Source organism: Erigeron canadensis, chromosome 7 (assembly GCF_010389155.1).
Source record: "Erigeron canadensis isolate Cc75 chromosome 7, C_canadensis_v1, whole genome shotgun sequence".
Taxonomy (NCBI): Eukaryota; Viridiplantae; Streptophyta; class Magnoliopsida; order Asterales; family Asteraceae; genus Erigeron; species Erigeron canadensis.
Window position 1 is genome coordinate 29,829,902 of NC_057767.1, and position 15,518 is coordinate 29,845,419.

Below are 15,518 nucleotides of genomic sequence, written 5' to 3' on the forward strand. Positions count from 1 at the left end.
TGTGAAGTAGATCGTGTCTGATTGGCTATGGTCTATGGTCTATAGTTGATTGTCATGACAATTGTTACCAACACAGGTGATCTCCATGGACAAACCTTTGCAACAATAGAGGACCAAGCAGGCGCTTCTTTGTCATGCGAGCCTAATTGCTTGCAAATTACACGCAGCGACCAAAACCTTTTTGTAATCGATCTGGATACATTGCATTAATCTTTTAAGAAAATCAAACTTCATGGCATGTAAGAGGTGACATTTGGTTATACATAGGAATCAAAGGTGTAACTGAAAATGGGTGCAGAGGATTGGATTTTCTAAAGTTGTATTTTTCTCAGGGTTTATAACTATTGAGAAATTTAGAGGATGTGAATGGTGCCACGAGGGACACAATAGTTATGGTAGTCCAACATACAGACTATAATTATTAAAAACCGAAAAAGAAAAAAAAATTAAATAAAAAACTGGATTACATATGGATAACGAAAAAACCAGACTCAACATATAATATACTATCCATCTTTTCTCTTCTTTTGTTCCTGTCTCTAAACAAAAACTGAATTTGTATAAATATATACAACATATAAATGTATAGATAGAGATAAAGAAAGAAAGAAAGATTTGGTATCTGTCTGTCTGTGTGTTTGTACATCATATGTTCTGAAATCCAAACCAAATCTAATAAAATGGAGGCCTTAAATTTCGCTACTACTTATCCTGCTTCCCGCCATTTCTTGCCAAGAAAAACAAAGACATGTTTCGCTCACGCGCTCTCATTTCGCTCTTCTACTTCATCCTCGGTTAGTACGTACAGTAATAGATTAACTACTTTACATGTTTGATTTCTGTATAATTTTTTGTATGTATATAATATTGTGTGGTGATTTGGATGTTTGGGGATGGATTACAGAGGGAATTATGGGGGATAGTGAATTCACAAAGGCTAATTACAGTCGGAAAAAGGAACGAAAGCGCGATAATCAGGGCCGAAATGTTTGGGCAGCTCACTAGTGGCCTTGAATCCGCCTGGAACAAACTCAAGGGAGAAGGTTTCTCCTCCTACTCCTCTAATTATTATTTTTTAAAATATGTTTCTGTATGTATAATTGTAGTTTAGCTATATTTAAAATATCGATTACGATATACTACCTACATAGTTAATTTAAAGGGCCTTGTCCTATACATAAGATGGTTTAGTGTTGCCTGATTTTATTTTTGGTTATTAGTTCAAGTTAACAAGGGGTAACCTTTTATCGAAAAAGGATTGGCTAAACTTTGAAAAACTACAAGTAGATACTTCAGTTTTTTCTGGGTAACTATGGAAATCCGTGGATCTGGCTTTCTTAATCAGGCATGCTTAACCCGAATAAATCACCAGCCCCTTTTATAGTTCTAAAAGTTTGAGCTGGGACTGGCTGCAGACTGCCGTGATTAGAACTTGGTACCTCTTTTTGAGTAAGTATATATTATAATCACGTTATTGATGGAAATCACAAAATTTCACACAATTTAGCTATAAGAAAAAATTAGTGGGAAATACAGAATCTTTGAGTAAACATCAAATAGGATAAAAAGGTTGGGCCATAGCACTGGGGTTGTTTGCCCATATATCCAGACTGCTACACATTTTCCTTGGGATGTTTATATGTCCTGTAACTCAACGGAGATTAAAAGTTATGATGGGTTGAAGTTGGACATTTGTCCCTCGCTTGACAAGCCAGTCTTTTTTGGAAATTTGTTCCATGTTTACCATCTAATATAAAATCAGAAATTCAGAATAAAGCATGTACTTGGTGTGTCATGCCATAATCCTAACATAGTCTACATCTTCATTATCCTATAAATCAGAGTCCACTTTATGAAATAGGTACAACGTATCAAACTTATGTTTTCATTGTGGGTGTTTACATAGTAAGATTATGTATTGGGCTGTGGAAAGTCTAACTTATTGCATACTAGCAATCTACATTGGCTGTAAATGGCAGCTCTGCAATGTGTCGTAAACAGTTGGAGAAATCTGCTCTCATCATGTTATGTGTGCTTTTGCTCATTGGTGTTCCCTTTTATAATATATATATATATATATATATATGCTTTAGTCCCATATATTCACTAGTCGTACTTTTGCCTAATTTGGAAATTCCCACACTCATTTTTTCATTACATTATTGTTGAATGTAATTATTTTGTGCTGCAGAGGTGCTAACGAAGGAGAATATTGTCGAACCCATGAGGGACATTAGGAGAGCACTTCTAGAAGCAGATGTATGTGCACAAAATATTTCCTAGCCTGTTGCATCTATATTTTCTTATTATACTGGAAATGCATATGGTTTCTAATTCTTTAGCTAAATTTCTAATTCTGTTGTCAGGTTAGCCTTCCCGTTGTAAGAAGATTTATTCAAGCTGTAAGCGAACAAGCCGTTGGTGTTGGCGTTATTCGTGGAGTCAGACCAGATCAGCAATTGGTCAAAGTATGGTTAATTTTGTATATTGAAAAGAAATGATATCCTCTGCATAAAATAATCAATGAATGTTCATTAATTCACCTGTCAAGAAATTTTCGTCACGCAGATTGTAAGTGATGAGCTCGTGAAGTTGATGGGTGGAGAGGTTTCTGAATTGACATTTGCAAAGTCTAGCCCCACGGTGATCTTACTGGCTGGTCTGCAAGGGGTCGGGAAGACAACTGTCAGCGCAAAGTTAGCTTATTACCTCAAGAAACAGGTTGACTGCATTTTAAAACTCCTGTCTCCCTACCTTACACTCAGAACTTCAGAAGTTGCAATCCTGAATCTTGACCCATTCACTTATCAATATATAAAGTAGCTTAAATTAGAACACATTGAAAAGATGCCCAAAGCGTATTTTTAAAGCATATAAAATCCAACACCGCTTTGTTCAAACATTCAGAATGTTGTAATAATATAGTTTCTGTAATCCTATCTGATAAGTTGACTCCTGTGTCTTACACACAAGGTTGACATAAGGAAATTCCCTGTTCTAATAATTATGCCGTCCCCGGTCCCTTGGGCTTGGGTATTACATACAGATACGGAGATATATGAAATGGACTAGTAAGTATTTGTAGGTTAACCCACCTGGACCCAGTTTGAGTCACACTCACACTAAGTTACCCGTCTTCACCCATAAAATGACCCGGGGACTAGAGCCCCCCAATTTGCATCCCCCAACACACTATACGTTAGTATAGCTTTTGGCATACCTGCTGTTTCTGAGTAATTGCCTCTAGGTGCCTACTCTTTTTTCAATTGTAATGTGAATGAAATTTTATAGGGAAAGAGTTGCATGCTGATTGCTGGAGATGTATATAGACCAGCTGCTATCGATCAACTGGTTATTTTGGGAAAACAGGTACGGTTTTTATGCATAAAGTTAATTTCATAATAGGAAAATAACATACATCAATATGCTTTGAAATTGTATTATGTGGTTCTATTTTGTACTCATTTCTTAGATATGATCTCATGTGACAGGTGGATGTTCCTGTGTATACAGCAGGAACTGATGTGAAACCAGCAGAAATAGCTAGGCAAGGCCTTCGAGAAGCTAAAAAGAAGAATGTAGATGTAGTTATTATGGATACAGCAGGAAGACTTCAGGTTATATAACATGTACTTCAGTTACTTCTGATTCTGGAGAATACATGTTTCAATGTTAATTTCACCTATATAACGTGTACTTAGAGAAAATATGTAATTTTCATGTTGATAACAGATCGACAAAACTATGATGGAAGAATTGAAAGACGTAAAACGGACATTGAATCCAACTGAAGTTTTGCTTGTTGTGGATGCAATGACTGGTCAAGAAGCTGCAGGTAGTTTGGAAACCACTTATTGAATGGTTTGGTGTTTTTAGTTTGATTGTTATGCAAGTTATATGATTATGTTTACTTATTGCTCTTCAATAATCGATGTATTATTATCTTATCTAACATACTAACTTTGGTGAAATTTTGCAGCTTTGGTGACAACCTTTAATCTTGAAATTGGAATTACTGGAGCCATTTTAACTAAGCTAGATGGAGATTCAAGAGGTGGAGCAGCTCTGAGTGTTAAAGAGGTTGACATTTTACAATGAGAAAATGATTGAACTAGGGGTGGCGGTTTTGACCCGTTCACTTATGAATGGGTCGATTTTAATCTGTGTTATATCTCAAATGGGTTTAAAATGTTTGGCTTAAGGAGTAATGTGTTTAGAGTCACGCATGTTTCATTTTTCTAATGCTTATAACCCCTGATTTTATACAACCCAACCCTATGCTTGCAGTAAAAAAGGACATGTTTTGACCCATTACCCAGCCTGCCCTTTTTGTCACATCTGGAAGTACATATTAGCTACGAATGTTGTTTGCAATCGAGCTTTGTATTTGAGTGGCAATGATTATCTAACATGGATTTTGTTTCATCTGGAGATTTTAGGTATCAGGAAAGCCAATCAAGCTTGTAGGACGTGGAGAGCGAATGGAAGACCTTGAACCCTTCTATCCAGATCGTATGGCAGGACGAATCTTGGGCATGGGGGATGTTCTCTCATTTGTGGAGAAGGCACAAGAAGTTGTGAGTGTCGTATTATCATTTCTTCCCTCTAGAAAATTATAGCAATAACTCTTAACCATATATCTGTAGATGAAACAAGAAGATGCTGAAGATTTGCAGAAGAAGATCATGAGTGCAAAGTTTGACTTCAATGACTTCTTGAAGCAAACTCGTGCCGTTGCACAAATGGGTTCCATGTCTCGTGTTCTTGGAATGATTCCTGGAATGGGAAAGGTACAATCCCTCGATTTGTTTTATCTTGCTTTTGCTTCCCATGCATATATGTTTTGAGGGTGGTGCATGAGGAATTCTTATAGATAGTGATGGCTTGTTCGACCCATTTACTTGTGAATGGGTCAATCTTCTTTATTATCTTTTTTATACCTTAAACATGTCAAACCAAATAAAAGTAAAAAAGCCAACACACGTCAGACATGTTAAAGTAGCCCAAAGTCTATGATTAATGCAGACAATGTCCTTAATCGTTTTATTCAAAGATTTATAACTGTTGTAATATTATGATTTTTGTGATCATAACCAACAAATTATTGCTGTAAATGAAGAAAAAGTGTTTGTGGCCAACTTAATCCGACCCGGACTATTTCGACCTGCTCTAGCAAAAGACCTGTTTGAACCCGAACCCATTTTGAACCATTACCGACGCACCAACCCATCCAACTTGCTATCTATGCTTTTAGATACAGATGAGGCAACCCTAATTATGAAGCCTACGTTATTCCTCCCGTTACATCCCATCTATTTTTTTGCTGAATGATTTAATAATCTGTCAATCATTGGTATTGGGACAGATTACTCCTGCACAAATTCGAGAGGCTGAAAAGAGCTTACAAATAATGGAAGCAATGATTGAAGTAATGACTCCAGGTTTTATTCCTTTACCAAAACTTAATGCATATGTACTCTTACGGTGCGAATTGGAATTTTTAAGACTAGTTTGTTTATCTGATGTGATTTGTTTGGATATTTTCAGAGGAAAGGGAGAAGCCTGAATTGCTTGCCGAATCCCCTGCCAGGAGAAAGCGAATTGCTAAAGAATCTGGAAAAACTGAGCAACAGGTACATACTGCTTCTTTGTTTAGTGACATTTCACAACTTCATACATAATTTAGATCAAAAGAAGGTTTTTCAAACATAAGTAAGATCTGACTTGTCTTGCAGGTGAGCCAACTTGTTGCTCAGCTTTTCCAAATGCGTGTTCGGATGAAAAATTTAATGGGTGTAATGGAAGGTGGATCTGTTCCTGCACTCAGCAACCTCGAAGAGGCAATGAAATCCGAACAGAAGGTGATTTCTTTTTGTTTAAAATTAAGTGAATAATTGCATGGTGTTTCTTCACACAATCCCTCAAAACTGGAATTTAGTTTGGTAAAGCTAATATGAAATGAACAATCCTTGTTTTCTTTCTAATTGCAGGCTCCTCCAGGTACTGCAAGGAGGAAGAGAAGATCAGTATCGAGGAAACAATTTGCAGGCTCATCAGGAGAGCCTGGCCCTCGTGGTTTTGGTGGTGGGAACTGAAAGTATTGAAGACTTGTAGTTGGTGCTAAATCAACAAATGGTATCCTCATGGTACAGGGCGATTTACGTGTAGAATAATCTTGCGGATTAGATAGATGATTGTAGCCTTGAAATGAGAAAGGTGTAAAGTAGCTTAACGATCAAAAGTTCGTGCATAGTTACGTAAAACTGATCGATACAGCTTTGGAGAACCAGAAATTTTTTTATTATATTATAACTCTACAAAGTGAAGAATTTGTGTTTAAGTTCCGTTTTTCTAGTGATGCATCATACAATCTATCCATCCATTTTGCTTCATGAACCAGTGCACGGGTATGAACTTTTTGACTTGTTTAGTTGAACTTCAGAATGATTGACTTAAACATGTCAACATACCATGCTTTGCTATTAAATGTGTTCCCGGTTACACTGTTATACACAATATGGACTTCAAGTTTTATTAGCGTACCACGGCCCAAAGCCTACAGGTACTCGGTTATGAACTGATGATACAGGTTGGATTCCCAAACAACCCGTAGCTTTTGGTTGGTCATCCAACCCGGATGCTGGTAACCGATCCAAACAACCAACTGTTTAACCCATGCTTTGGTCTTATGCGGTATGCCATAATATTTTCGGTATATCTTTTATATCAAGTATAATCCCAATTTCTTACAACAACAATACTCAATTTTGTCAAAAGTAGTGAAGTATGAAAAGGTAGAGTCATAAAAAAAAGGTTGTTTTTGGAAATATAACCCCTTTGTCTCTACAAAGTCTCAATTTTTGAATTGTGTATATGTTATCACTTATTACAATCAAAACATCTTATGATGCCAAAAGTCATTTTTTCCATAAACAAATAGCCATGTTTCAAAAAAAAATAGAGTAAAGGAAAAATAGTCATGATTAAAGGGCATTAGCAAAAAAGTCAGTACAGTTTTAAACTTTATAATTGGCAATAAAGTGTAATCTCATCGTTATATATAAAGCTTAAACTTTTTTAAAATATAAATTTCATAAACTTTCAGCTTTTATTATTATGATCCATATATCTTATCTTTATTGAATATCATTGGCGGCATAACATACCACATGAGCAAATTCTTAGACTATCTTCAATGGGTGCCTTTATCGTTGAAGTTTGTTCAAAACTAATGATTTTTTGAAGGATGTCCTTACCTAAGTGTTTGCCCTTACTTGTCCTTATATAATATATTTTTGTTTTTAGTTGGAGGTAAAAGGATATGTAGGGAAATCTAAAAATGTTTGTATGGTTGGAGATAAAATTATAGAATTTGAAGGATTTATAAGAATGTATATAAAGATATATAAGAATATGATGTGGCAGCTCAGCCTGAGGGCGTCTTAGCATTGGAGATAACCTTACCAAAATTTAGAGATACCACGTGACCCCTTTTTTTTAAATATATAATTTGAATCAACATTTAAATTGTTGCAAATATTATGATTATGTATCCGTAGAATATACATGAGCCGAATGAATATCAAGCTGTTTAAAAAAGGTATAAATATTGTTTATGATTTAAATTGTTGCAAATATTGTTTACATGTAATGTTATGCTAAATTTTAATCTATAGTAATAAGTTAAATTTATGATTTAATTAATCTGAATATGTTTTGATTAAATAACTTTGAATTAAACTTTTATAAATATAATTTTCTTTAACACCTCTTCCTTTAAATTAAACTTTTATAAATAACTTTGACTAAGCGTTTGGTTCACAGATTCTGATGAAATCTAATGAAATTGGAATTGAATTTTATTCCGTGGTACATTTGATTGTCAAAAGACGATGAAATTTCATTCCATTGGAAGGTAAACATTAATCTCCATTCTTTGGGGTTATTAGATGAAATTTCATTCTTTTCTTCTCTTGAATTCTAAGAAAATAGAAAATATTTCATCAAATTTCATTCATTCGGAATCTAATTTCCTTGACAGATTCCATTCCTTATAAAAATATTCTGTGAACTAAACGCGTTAGTGTACCGAATCTTATTAGAGTGTTAACCATAGGGATTATTTATCTAATATAATTATACTTTTAATACACAACTTTAAATGCTTTATTATAATGTATATACAAATATGAATATTTAATATTTTAATCACAAGTGTGTAACTTATACAGGTGGTTGATTAAATATATATTTTAGATCGCTTTAGAAAAAAGGCAAACTAATAAAACAAAGCACAGAAAGGCCAAAGTTCAAAACATCAATTTGGTGATTATTGTATTAAGTAGTAAAATAATTACTAAATTCGAATTGCAAGTTCACTTAAAATTTAAATTTTAAAAAGAGATACATTGTCATCTTTTTTAACCCTATTTCAATTGGGGAGTCACGTTAATACTGCTAACTTGCTAAGGCCATGTATGATTAAATGGAAAAGTACTACGTCATCACTTACAAATACACTAGCTGGCTGTATATATCTCCTGCAATAGTCCTAATCATTTTTTCATTTGGAGTTTCATACTTGTTCAATGTCTTCTAGCCATGGAATGGCCACTACATCAAATTTAGCTTGATAAGCAAGCAAATGTCATCAGTTGACGCAGAAACCTGAGAGATCTGAAGATATGTTCATGAGTCCATCCAACGATGAACCATATTTCAGCAGTCTATTGAGCATTTTCAGTAGCTCCTATTGAAGAAGCGAATGATCGACTAGCTTCAAATCATTGCCATACCAAGTACAAAAAGAAGCGAACCAAAATAAAAGACTAAAAGGTCATAGTATCGGACTAGGCAAGAATGCAACAGAGATCACCCGTCTCAGCCAAAACATTGATAACAAAATCGGAAACCTAATTCATTAGTCATGACACTTGAAAAAAATGCTTGTCAATGCTTTCCTGGTTCAAAGAACTGATCATTGCAAAAACCAACTGATGCTCATTTTTTCCTAAGGGATTTGTCACTTTGTCTCCTAAAACCTCAAGTTTCAACACATGATCAACATAACAATTGTACTACAAATAAGCAAACAAATGAATTAATCTTATCATAGCAATCAAACTCTAGAGATGACTTTGTAACAACAAAATTATCAAAAGTCGCAACATATTCAACTCCATATCACATTGAACAAAAGGCCAAACAAAAATCATATGAATTTAACAAAATGTATAATTAAACCAATCTCAGTCAAACCTTCCATAAATTACCTAATTAATGACCAAATTAGTCACAACATTAATGAAGAAAAAATAATAAGATTCACATGATTTTTGTACTGACCTTTAATTTTCTCATGTCACACAAACTTATAACTTAACAGCAAATAGGACATTGAACTAATCCATTTTCATTGCATTCCAAACACTTGACACTCCTTCTCCCATCATAACCTATCAACTTACAACTCCCATTGCACACCGTACACATCACAAAGCGTACCCCGCCACAGCCCGTGCATCCAGTGTCCGCCACGGTCGGAATCCCATCTAGTAAAATCCCTAATTTACCCTCCTCTTCTAACTTCAATATTTCCTCTGACCCACCAATTAATCTCCCTTTGACCAACACGACAGGAACTTTGACTTCTTTTTTTCCTAGTAACATCCTTAACTCTTCCTTAAACCCGGAATCCATCGACACGTCACGTTCGATCATACGAACATGGTGTGACTCGATGATCCCACGAACCACATTACAATCCTCAAACGTCTTTCGGATACCCCTTAATGTGGTGGTGTACACCACCACCACATCTTCCCCTGCAGGTCCACCTGGAGGAGACTTTTTCTCGAAAGAGTCAAGAATTGACTTTGACTCAATCGAGTTTCTCGACTTTTGACACGTGGGTGTCCCCAATACCATTTTCTTAACCTCTTCTTTCTCAAGAAACTTCTTTTTCCCATTCGGGTCAACACGATCCGGGTCAAACACCAACCCAAGATTCCTCCTTCTAGCCGAATTCAAACCCGAATCCACAGGTGACTCACACCCACTACCCCTTTTCGATATCCTCAAATTCGGAGGCAAAGTCGACGCCTTTACAATCCCTACATTCGGGCTAAACTCAGATTTCTTCACCCCAACTTTCTTATTCTCTTTACCCGAAAATCTTTTCGATACAACCTTTGGTGAACTACCCAATTGATTCAAAAACTTCATTGGAGTCTTAACATCAATTTCTGCAAACCCTTTTCTCAATTTGGGGCTTTTCTTCCCTTTACCCAAATCCCCAATTTGTGGGTCATCTTCAAGATCCTTCATTAGCTCCCAAGCATTAATAATCTCGGGCGGGCCCGAATTCGATCTTCTTGGAGGCGATTTCTTTTGTTCTGTAGTAACATCCTTAGACGGGGATACCTCGTTTAAATCGTTATCTTTATCTTTATCTTTATCTTTATCGAGATTTAAAGCGCCATATGTTGATGAAGTTAAAGACACAACATGGTTTTTGTAAGCTGATGAATCAGTCTTCAAATGAATCTTTTTATTTTTCTTGTTGTTGTTAAGATCTTTTTTCTTGATATGTTTTGAAGATACACAACCCATGTTTTTTTGTTAGTGTGTGTAGTGTGTGTGTGAAAGTGTGAGATTTGGTGTTGGATATGGATTTAGGATTAAGGATTTTTAGGATGTCTTGATGTTTGTTTTACATGGTACGAAGTGTTTGGAGTAACCGTTGGTGGACACAAACGGTCTGAAATTTCAAATCTGAGAGTTTTTCAGTTTTAGTCCCTTCTCTTTTATGACTTTTCCTTTTCTGTTGTCTACTTTGATTAGCATACAATTAATAAATTTCTAATATGTATATGAAAAATGATGGTTGCATTAAATTAATAATTTAATGTAGTAGTTAATATTAAAAACAATAATTATAAGGTATGTGTTAAAAAACATGTTTTATTAATGGATAAAAAGTACATGATAATGACAATTTAAAATTTTGGCTTCCTTATTAATTAGCATAAGCCGAATTCAAACATTTTGTAAGTATATATTTAATAAATATTGTATTATTAGCTGTATAACATATCTTGATAAGAATGACACACTTTTACAATGACTTAATTAAAACTTTCAGTGAATTAAATATAAAGAATAAAAATCTAAATGACTGTTAGTTTTGTATATGGTTATTTTTTTTTTTTTATTGTTATTAATAATTTATATGTAGGTATATTGAATTAAAAAATTATAAAAACTTTCCATGAGTTTGATATAACTAATCAATCTAGATTTATTCAAACATAATACACATATGTAAGCATTTATTAAATATTATTTTTTGACAAATATGGGTTAAATATCACAACAGAGGGTCAAGATTACGTTGTCTTAATCGGGTGTCCGCTTGAGAATCCTCTAACCCAATACCTAATAGGAGGAAAAACCCCATAATATTCTGACCAAAAAACACAACAACATATTAGAGGAAAAACTTGTATCAATATTATATATTAGGTGATAAATCATGTTTAATGTCCTTGGAATTTAGCCCAACTGAATATTTAATGTCCCTTATATATTTCAGCCAAATATTGGTCACAGGTTCAAAATATTTTTCATTATATTCATTATTTTGAATATCTCTACTTGAAATATTTATAATATCTATTTGAAATACATATAATACTTTTAATTAAATTAATATACAACATCTACCTTAGGATATGTTCTTGACTTTTTTTTTCAAGAGATCAAAGTAAAGAAATCCAATGGTGTTAAAACAATTTGTATTTTGAGTTTCTTTTTAAGGATGTTAAAAAATGAAATAATAAAAAATAAAGTAATAATGCAATTCATTTTGTTATCTAGATCTTCTTTTTACTTAGGGATGATTTGGAAGGGTTCAATATCATCCAATATCATCTTATCACTTTTTTTCTTCTTCTAATACATAACTCAAGAACCATTCGTGAATTTATAAAATAACTACACTACCCTTTTTATATTAATAACCTATACAACCCGTCACCGCCAGAACCGACCCAATATTTATATTGGGTTAGGCACAAGCCTAAGGCCCGCCAACTACTAAGGCCCCCGCAATTATATGACATTAAACTAGGAGTATATATATTTATTTTTTTTAAAAGTCAAATTATTCCTAGAAGTATCCAACAAAACAGATACGGTTTCAATCTTTGTAAAGTGTGAACCATATCAACCATCATCAAGTTTTCTTGATACTCTAAGTTCCATTAATATCCTAAACCCTAAACCATAAATAAAATATACTTTTTATAATAAAATTCCCTCTAACTCAAACATGTCTCTTGTATGAAAATGAAATTAAAAAAAGTACTGTAAACCAAAATCTGTGTAAAACTTTTTTATAGTGTTTCTTAGAAGACGATAGATAGACCTTGGTTTTGGATCTTTACTAAAAAACACGTCACATCTTTCTATCAATCTAAACCCAACAGCATTGCAATATCATGTGCATTGTGCAAGTTTATGTTGTGATATATAAGAATTTCAAAACTACATGGTTCAACACTTCCCTACAGACCCTACATCTCTAATACGGTGCAAAAATAATAGCTAATATCTGGTGCAAAAAGATATGGTTGTCTATCGGTCTATGAGTTAACACTTATCACGTACACACCATTTGATCTAAGATAGTTATCTTTGTACCCACAATAACACATAAGTGGATATGGGATAAAAACTCTATAACTATTTCACAGCAAACCACCCGATTGCAGCAAGCCAGCAGAAGGCAGCAACGCATGAGTGCGACTTTCACAGTAGTTAGTTCGTATGTTAATTAACGAGGCCCCCAAATATATTCTCGCTTAAGGCCCCGAAAAAACTTGAGCCGGCACTGGTCGCCGCCGCCCTAGTCCATCGTCGTTGTCGCTGCCTCTTTCACCCTACTCTTCTAGCTAGACTATAGTTCTTATAATATTTTACACGCTAGTAAGTTTAGTTTTTCTTTGTGCATATGTCAAAAGAATTAAAAAAAATAAAAATAAAAATGATGTGTTACTCGCAAGTGTGACTGTGAGGATGAACAAGGTTGACATATATTGGGTGATTGGGCCAAACAGTAAAAATAAAAACAAAAAACGAAGACATGTATCGGTGATTGGTCCATCATAATCCATAACTTTCTACGAGTATAACTTTATTTTTCACGAAATACTCAAAAAATCGAAGTTGGGCTCGCTTAATCGACCAAAGGAAAAAAAACCTATATAGCTCACCGCATACCAAATCTTTCATTCGGAATTTTATAGTACTAAAATAAAAACCTTCACTTAAAAAATAAAAAGGGTTAAAACTTTTTTAAGTCTTTTGATCATGTATAAAGTGAAAAATATAAAATGTACGTTGGTGACTGGTGAGTAGATGGACCACCTGAGTACCTGACCACTTTTAGTTTTTAGGCTGAAAGGAGTGAGCCAACTCGTAAGGGTGGGGTGTTTCCGTCATGTGGCGCCACGTAAGTAATAAGATTTGGTTAGGAAAATGGGGAAGTGAGGCTACTCATGTGTGTGTGAGACTTTGGACATGTGACATCCATGTTTCTCCCACCAATTTTTTTTCTTTAATTTTTAACTTTTTTTTTTTACTTCTTTACTCCAAAACTAATAATATATAAATATACTACATAAAACACATCCATAATTAAAACATCCCACATAATTTATAAATAAAGTCCATAATACATAGTTAAACAACTTAAACTACACTTAAACAACTAAAACAAACCAAATTAAACATAATAAAGTCCAACACACAAATAAACTACATATAACCATACTTTTCCATAATGTCTTCCTTCGCCTTCTCCATGATTGATCTTTCCGGTTCAGCAAGATAACTGTAATCGGTGGTCAACACTTTCAACTCCGCTAGCTTGATTTAGGTATTCTTTGATTGAAGTTTTTTTTTCCTCCAAACTCTATCTTTTGCTTTCCCAAATTGATCCGCTCCCTACTCGCCTGAAACAACTCATCCAACTTCATCGAGAGATTATCAAATGTGTCTGAGTACCTAGCCACCCCTTTTCCCTTGCCGGACGAACTCAACGACCCCCCATGAGCAGCTCTCTTAGCCGCGGCTCTCCCACACGCGCACTCCGGGAACACCGATTCATCCTCGGTAAAGTCATTAAGATCAAAGTTCACACACGTGCATTCAAACCTTTTTATACGAAACATAAAACATGTTTACAAATAATAAAAAAAGCACCAAAGATTAAAATAAAATAAAATCGAATTAAAAAGAAAAAGGAACGAAATTTATACCTTGACTTTGTGGTTCGGTGGATGATGACGTTTTTGACCTTTTGTGGTCGGTTCTCCACGAATTGCCCTAACATCTTTCTCGGTCACATAATGAAACTTCGACAACCATCTCATCTTATCCCAAATATCCAAATACTTGAAAGGAACCTTGTATGTCCCAGGATACCCGGCGAGAGCTTTCTTAACCACATCCGCATCATTTGCACCACTTTGATGATTGTTCGAGTAGGTGAGACGAGTGTAGATTGAATTGAAGTTTGAAATTAATGGACGCATCTTCCTCCATTTTGCACTAACACCTTCCATGTCACGATTATCTTTCAGCTTCTTTAAAAGTGTGATCAAACCATTCGTTATCCTCAACCAATACGTCTTTTCTTTTTGATAATTAGCTAAAAATACAAAAAAAAAATGCGTATTAGTTTATATATATAACCGAATTTTATTATATATATATACACATATAGTTGGCTAAAAAAATGTGTATTACATATATATATATATATAACCGAATTATATATGAAAATGTATACCTTCCTCCGGGTCTTCGGTAACCGATAGCCAAACCGTGCATAAAGTCATTTCTTCCTCCTTTGACCATGGAACCGAGGGTGCTCTCAACCTTACTTCACCGGGTGCTTTCTTTTTGTGTGAACACTTCTTTTTGGGCATTGAACCGCCGACTTCATTTTCGGGTTGGGTTTCTTGTACAATTTTAACATCGGGGGAAATGGGCCTTGGTGATGGTGGTCTTGATGATGATTGTCTTGGCGATGGAGTGTCGACAATTCGTTGTCGATCTAAAAAAAACAAAAACATAAACAACATATATATATATAACATATATATATAAACTATAAATAAACAAACTACATTTATATGAACATCAAAAAGTATATAAACAACAATTGTATATATGTATATAAACAAAAAAGTAAAATACAATATATAAAAAGTTAACCAAAAATGAACCCGGCGTGTTTTGTGGTGGCTTAATCCCACCAAAACCGTAAGAACCATCTTGTTGTGGCTCATAAAATGGTATAAAACCCGGCATTTGTGGTGGCGTAGCACCCATTTGTTGGATCAATTGGAACAACGTCGCGTTTGGTAGCATATTAGGATCATTAACGTCTTGTTGATTTTGATTGTTAGGACGGATAAAACGATTATTATTATTATTAAAAAGGTTAAAGT

The 15,518-nt window shown here is 34.4% G+C and overlaps 2 protein-coding genes across 2 annotated transcripts; one reads left to right on the forward strand and one right to left on the reverse strand.

The window, feature by feature from the left end:
- The first annotated feature begins 514 nt into the window (after positions 1-514).
- LOC122607384 (signal recognition particle 54 kDa protein, chloroplastic) lies at positions 515-6,340 on the forward strand. Its single transcript, XM_043780348.1, has 15 exons — positions 515-794; positions 905-1,043; positions 2,192-2,259; positions 2,367-2,468; positions 2,569-2,721; positions 3,292-3,369; positions 3,492-3,617; positions 3,733-3,835; positions 3,980-4,080; positions 4,440-4,577; positions 4,647-4,790; positions 5,366-5,441; positions 5,548-5,633; positions 5,736-5,861; positions 5,991-6,340. Exons 1-15 carry the CDS (start codon positions 681-683, stop codon positions 6,093-6,095), a joined length of 1,659 nt encoding a protein of 552 aa, XP_043636283.1. The 5' UTR covers positions 515-680; the 3' UTR covers positions 6,096-6,340.
- Positions 6,341-9,169: 2,829 nt separating this feature from the next.
- LOC122608417 (uncharacterized protein At3g28850) lies at positions 9,170-10,661 on the reverse strand. The gene has a single exon (XM_043781522.1). The coding sequence runs from the start codon at positions 10,609-10,611 to the stop codon at positions 9,379-9,381; it is 1,233 nt and encodes a 410-aa protein (XP_043637457.1). The 5' UTR covers positions 10,612-10,661; the 3' UTR covers positions 9,170-9,378.
- Positions 10,662-15,518: the final 4,857 nt, after the last annotated feature.

Coding starts and splice junctions, on each gene's coding strand:
- LOC122607384 (XM_043780348.1), top strand. CDS start 681: ATGGAGGCCTTAAATTTCGCTACTACTTATCCTGCTTCCCGCCATTTC. Junction 2,722..3,291: donor CTTATTACCTCAAGAAACAG/GTTGACTGCATT, acceptor GAAATTTTATAG/GGAAAGAGTTGCATGCTGAT. Junction 3,370..3,491: donor TGGTTATTTTGGGAAAACAG/GTACGGTTTTTA, acceptor CTCATGTGACAG/GTGGATGTTCCTGTGTATAC.
- LOC122608417 (XM_043781522.1), bottom strand. CDS start 10,611: ATGGGTTGTGTATCTTCAAAACATATCAAGAAAAAAGATCTTAACAAC.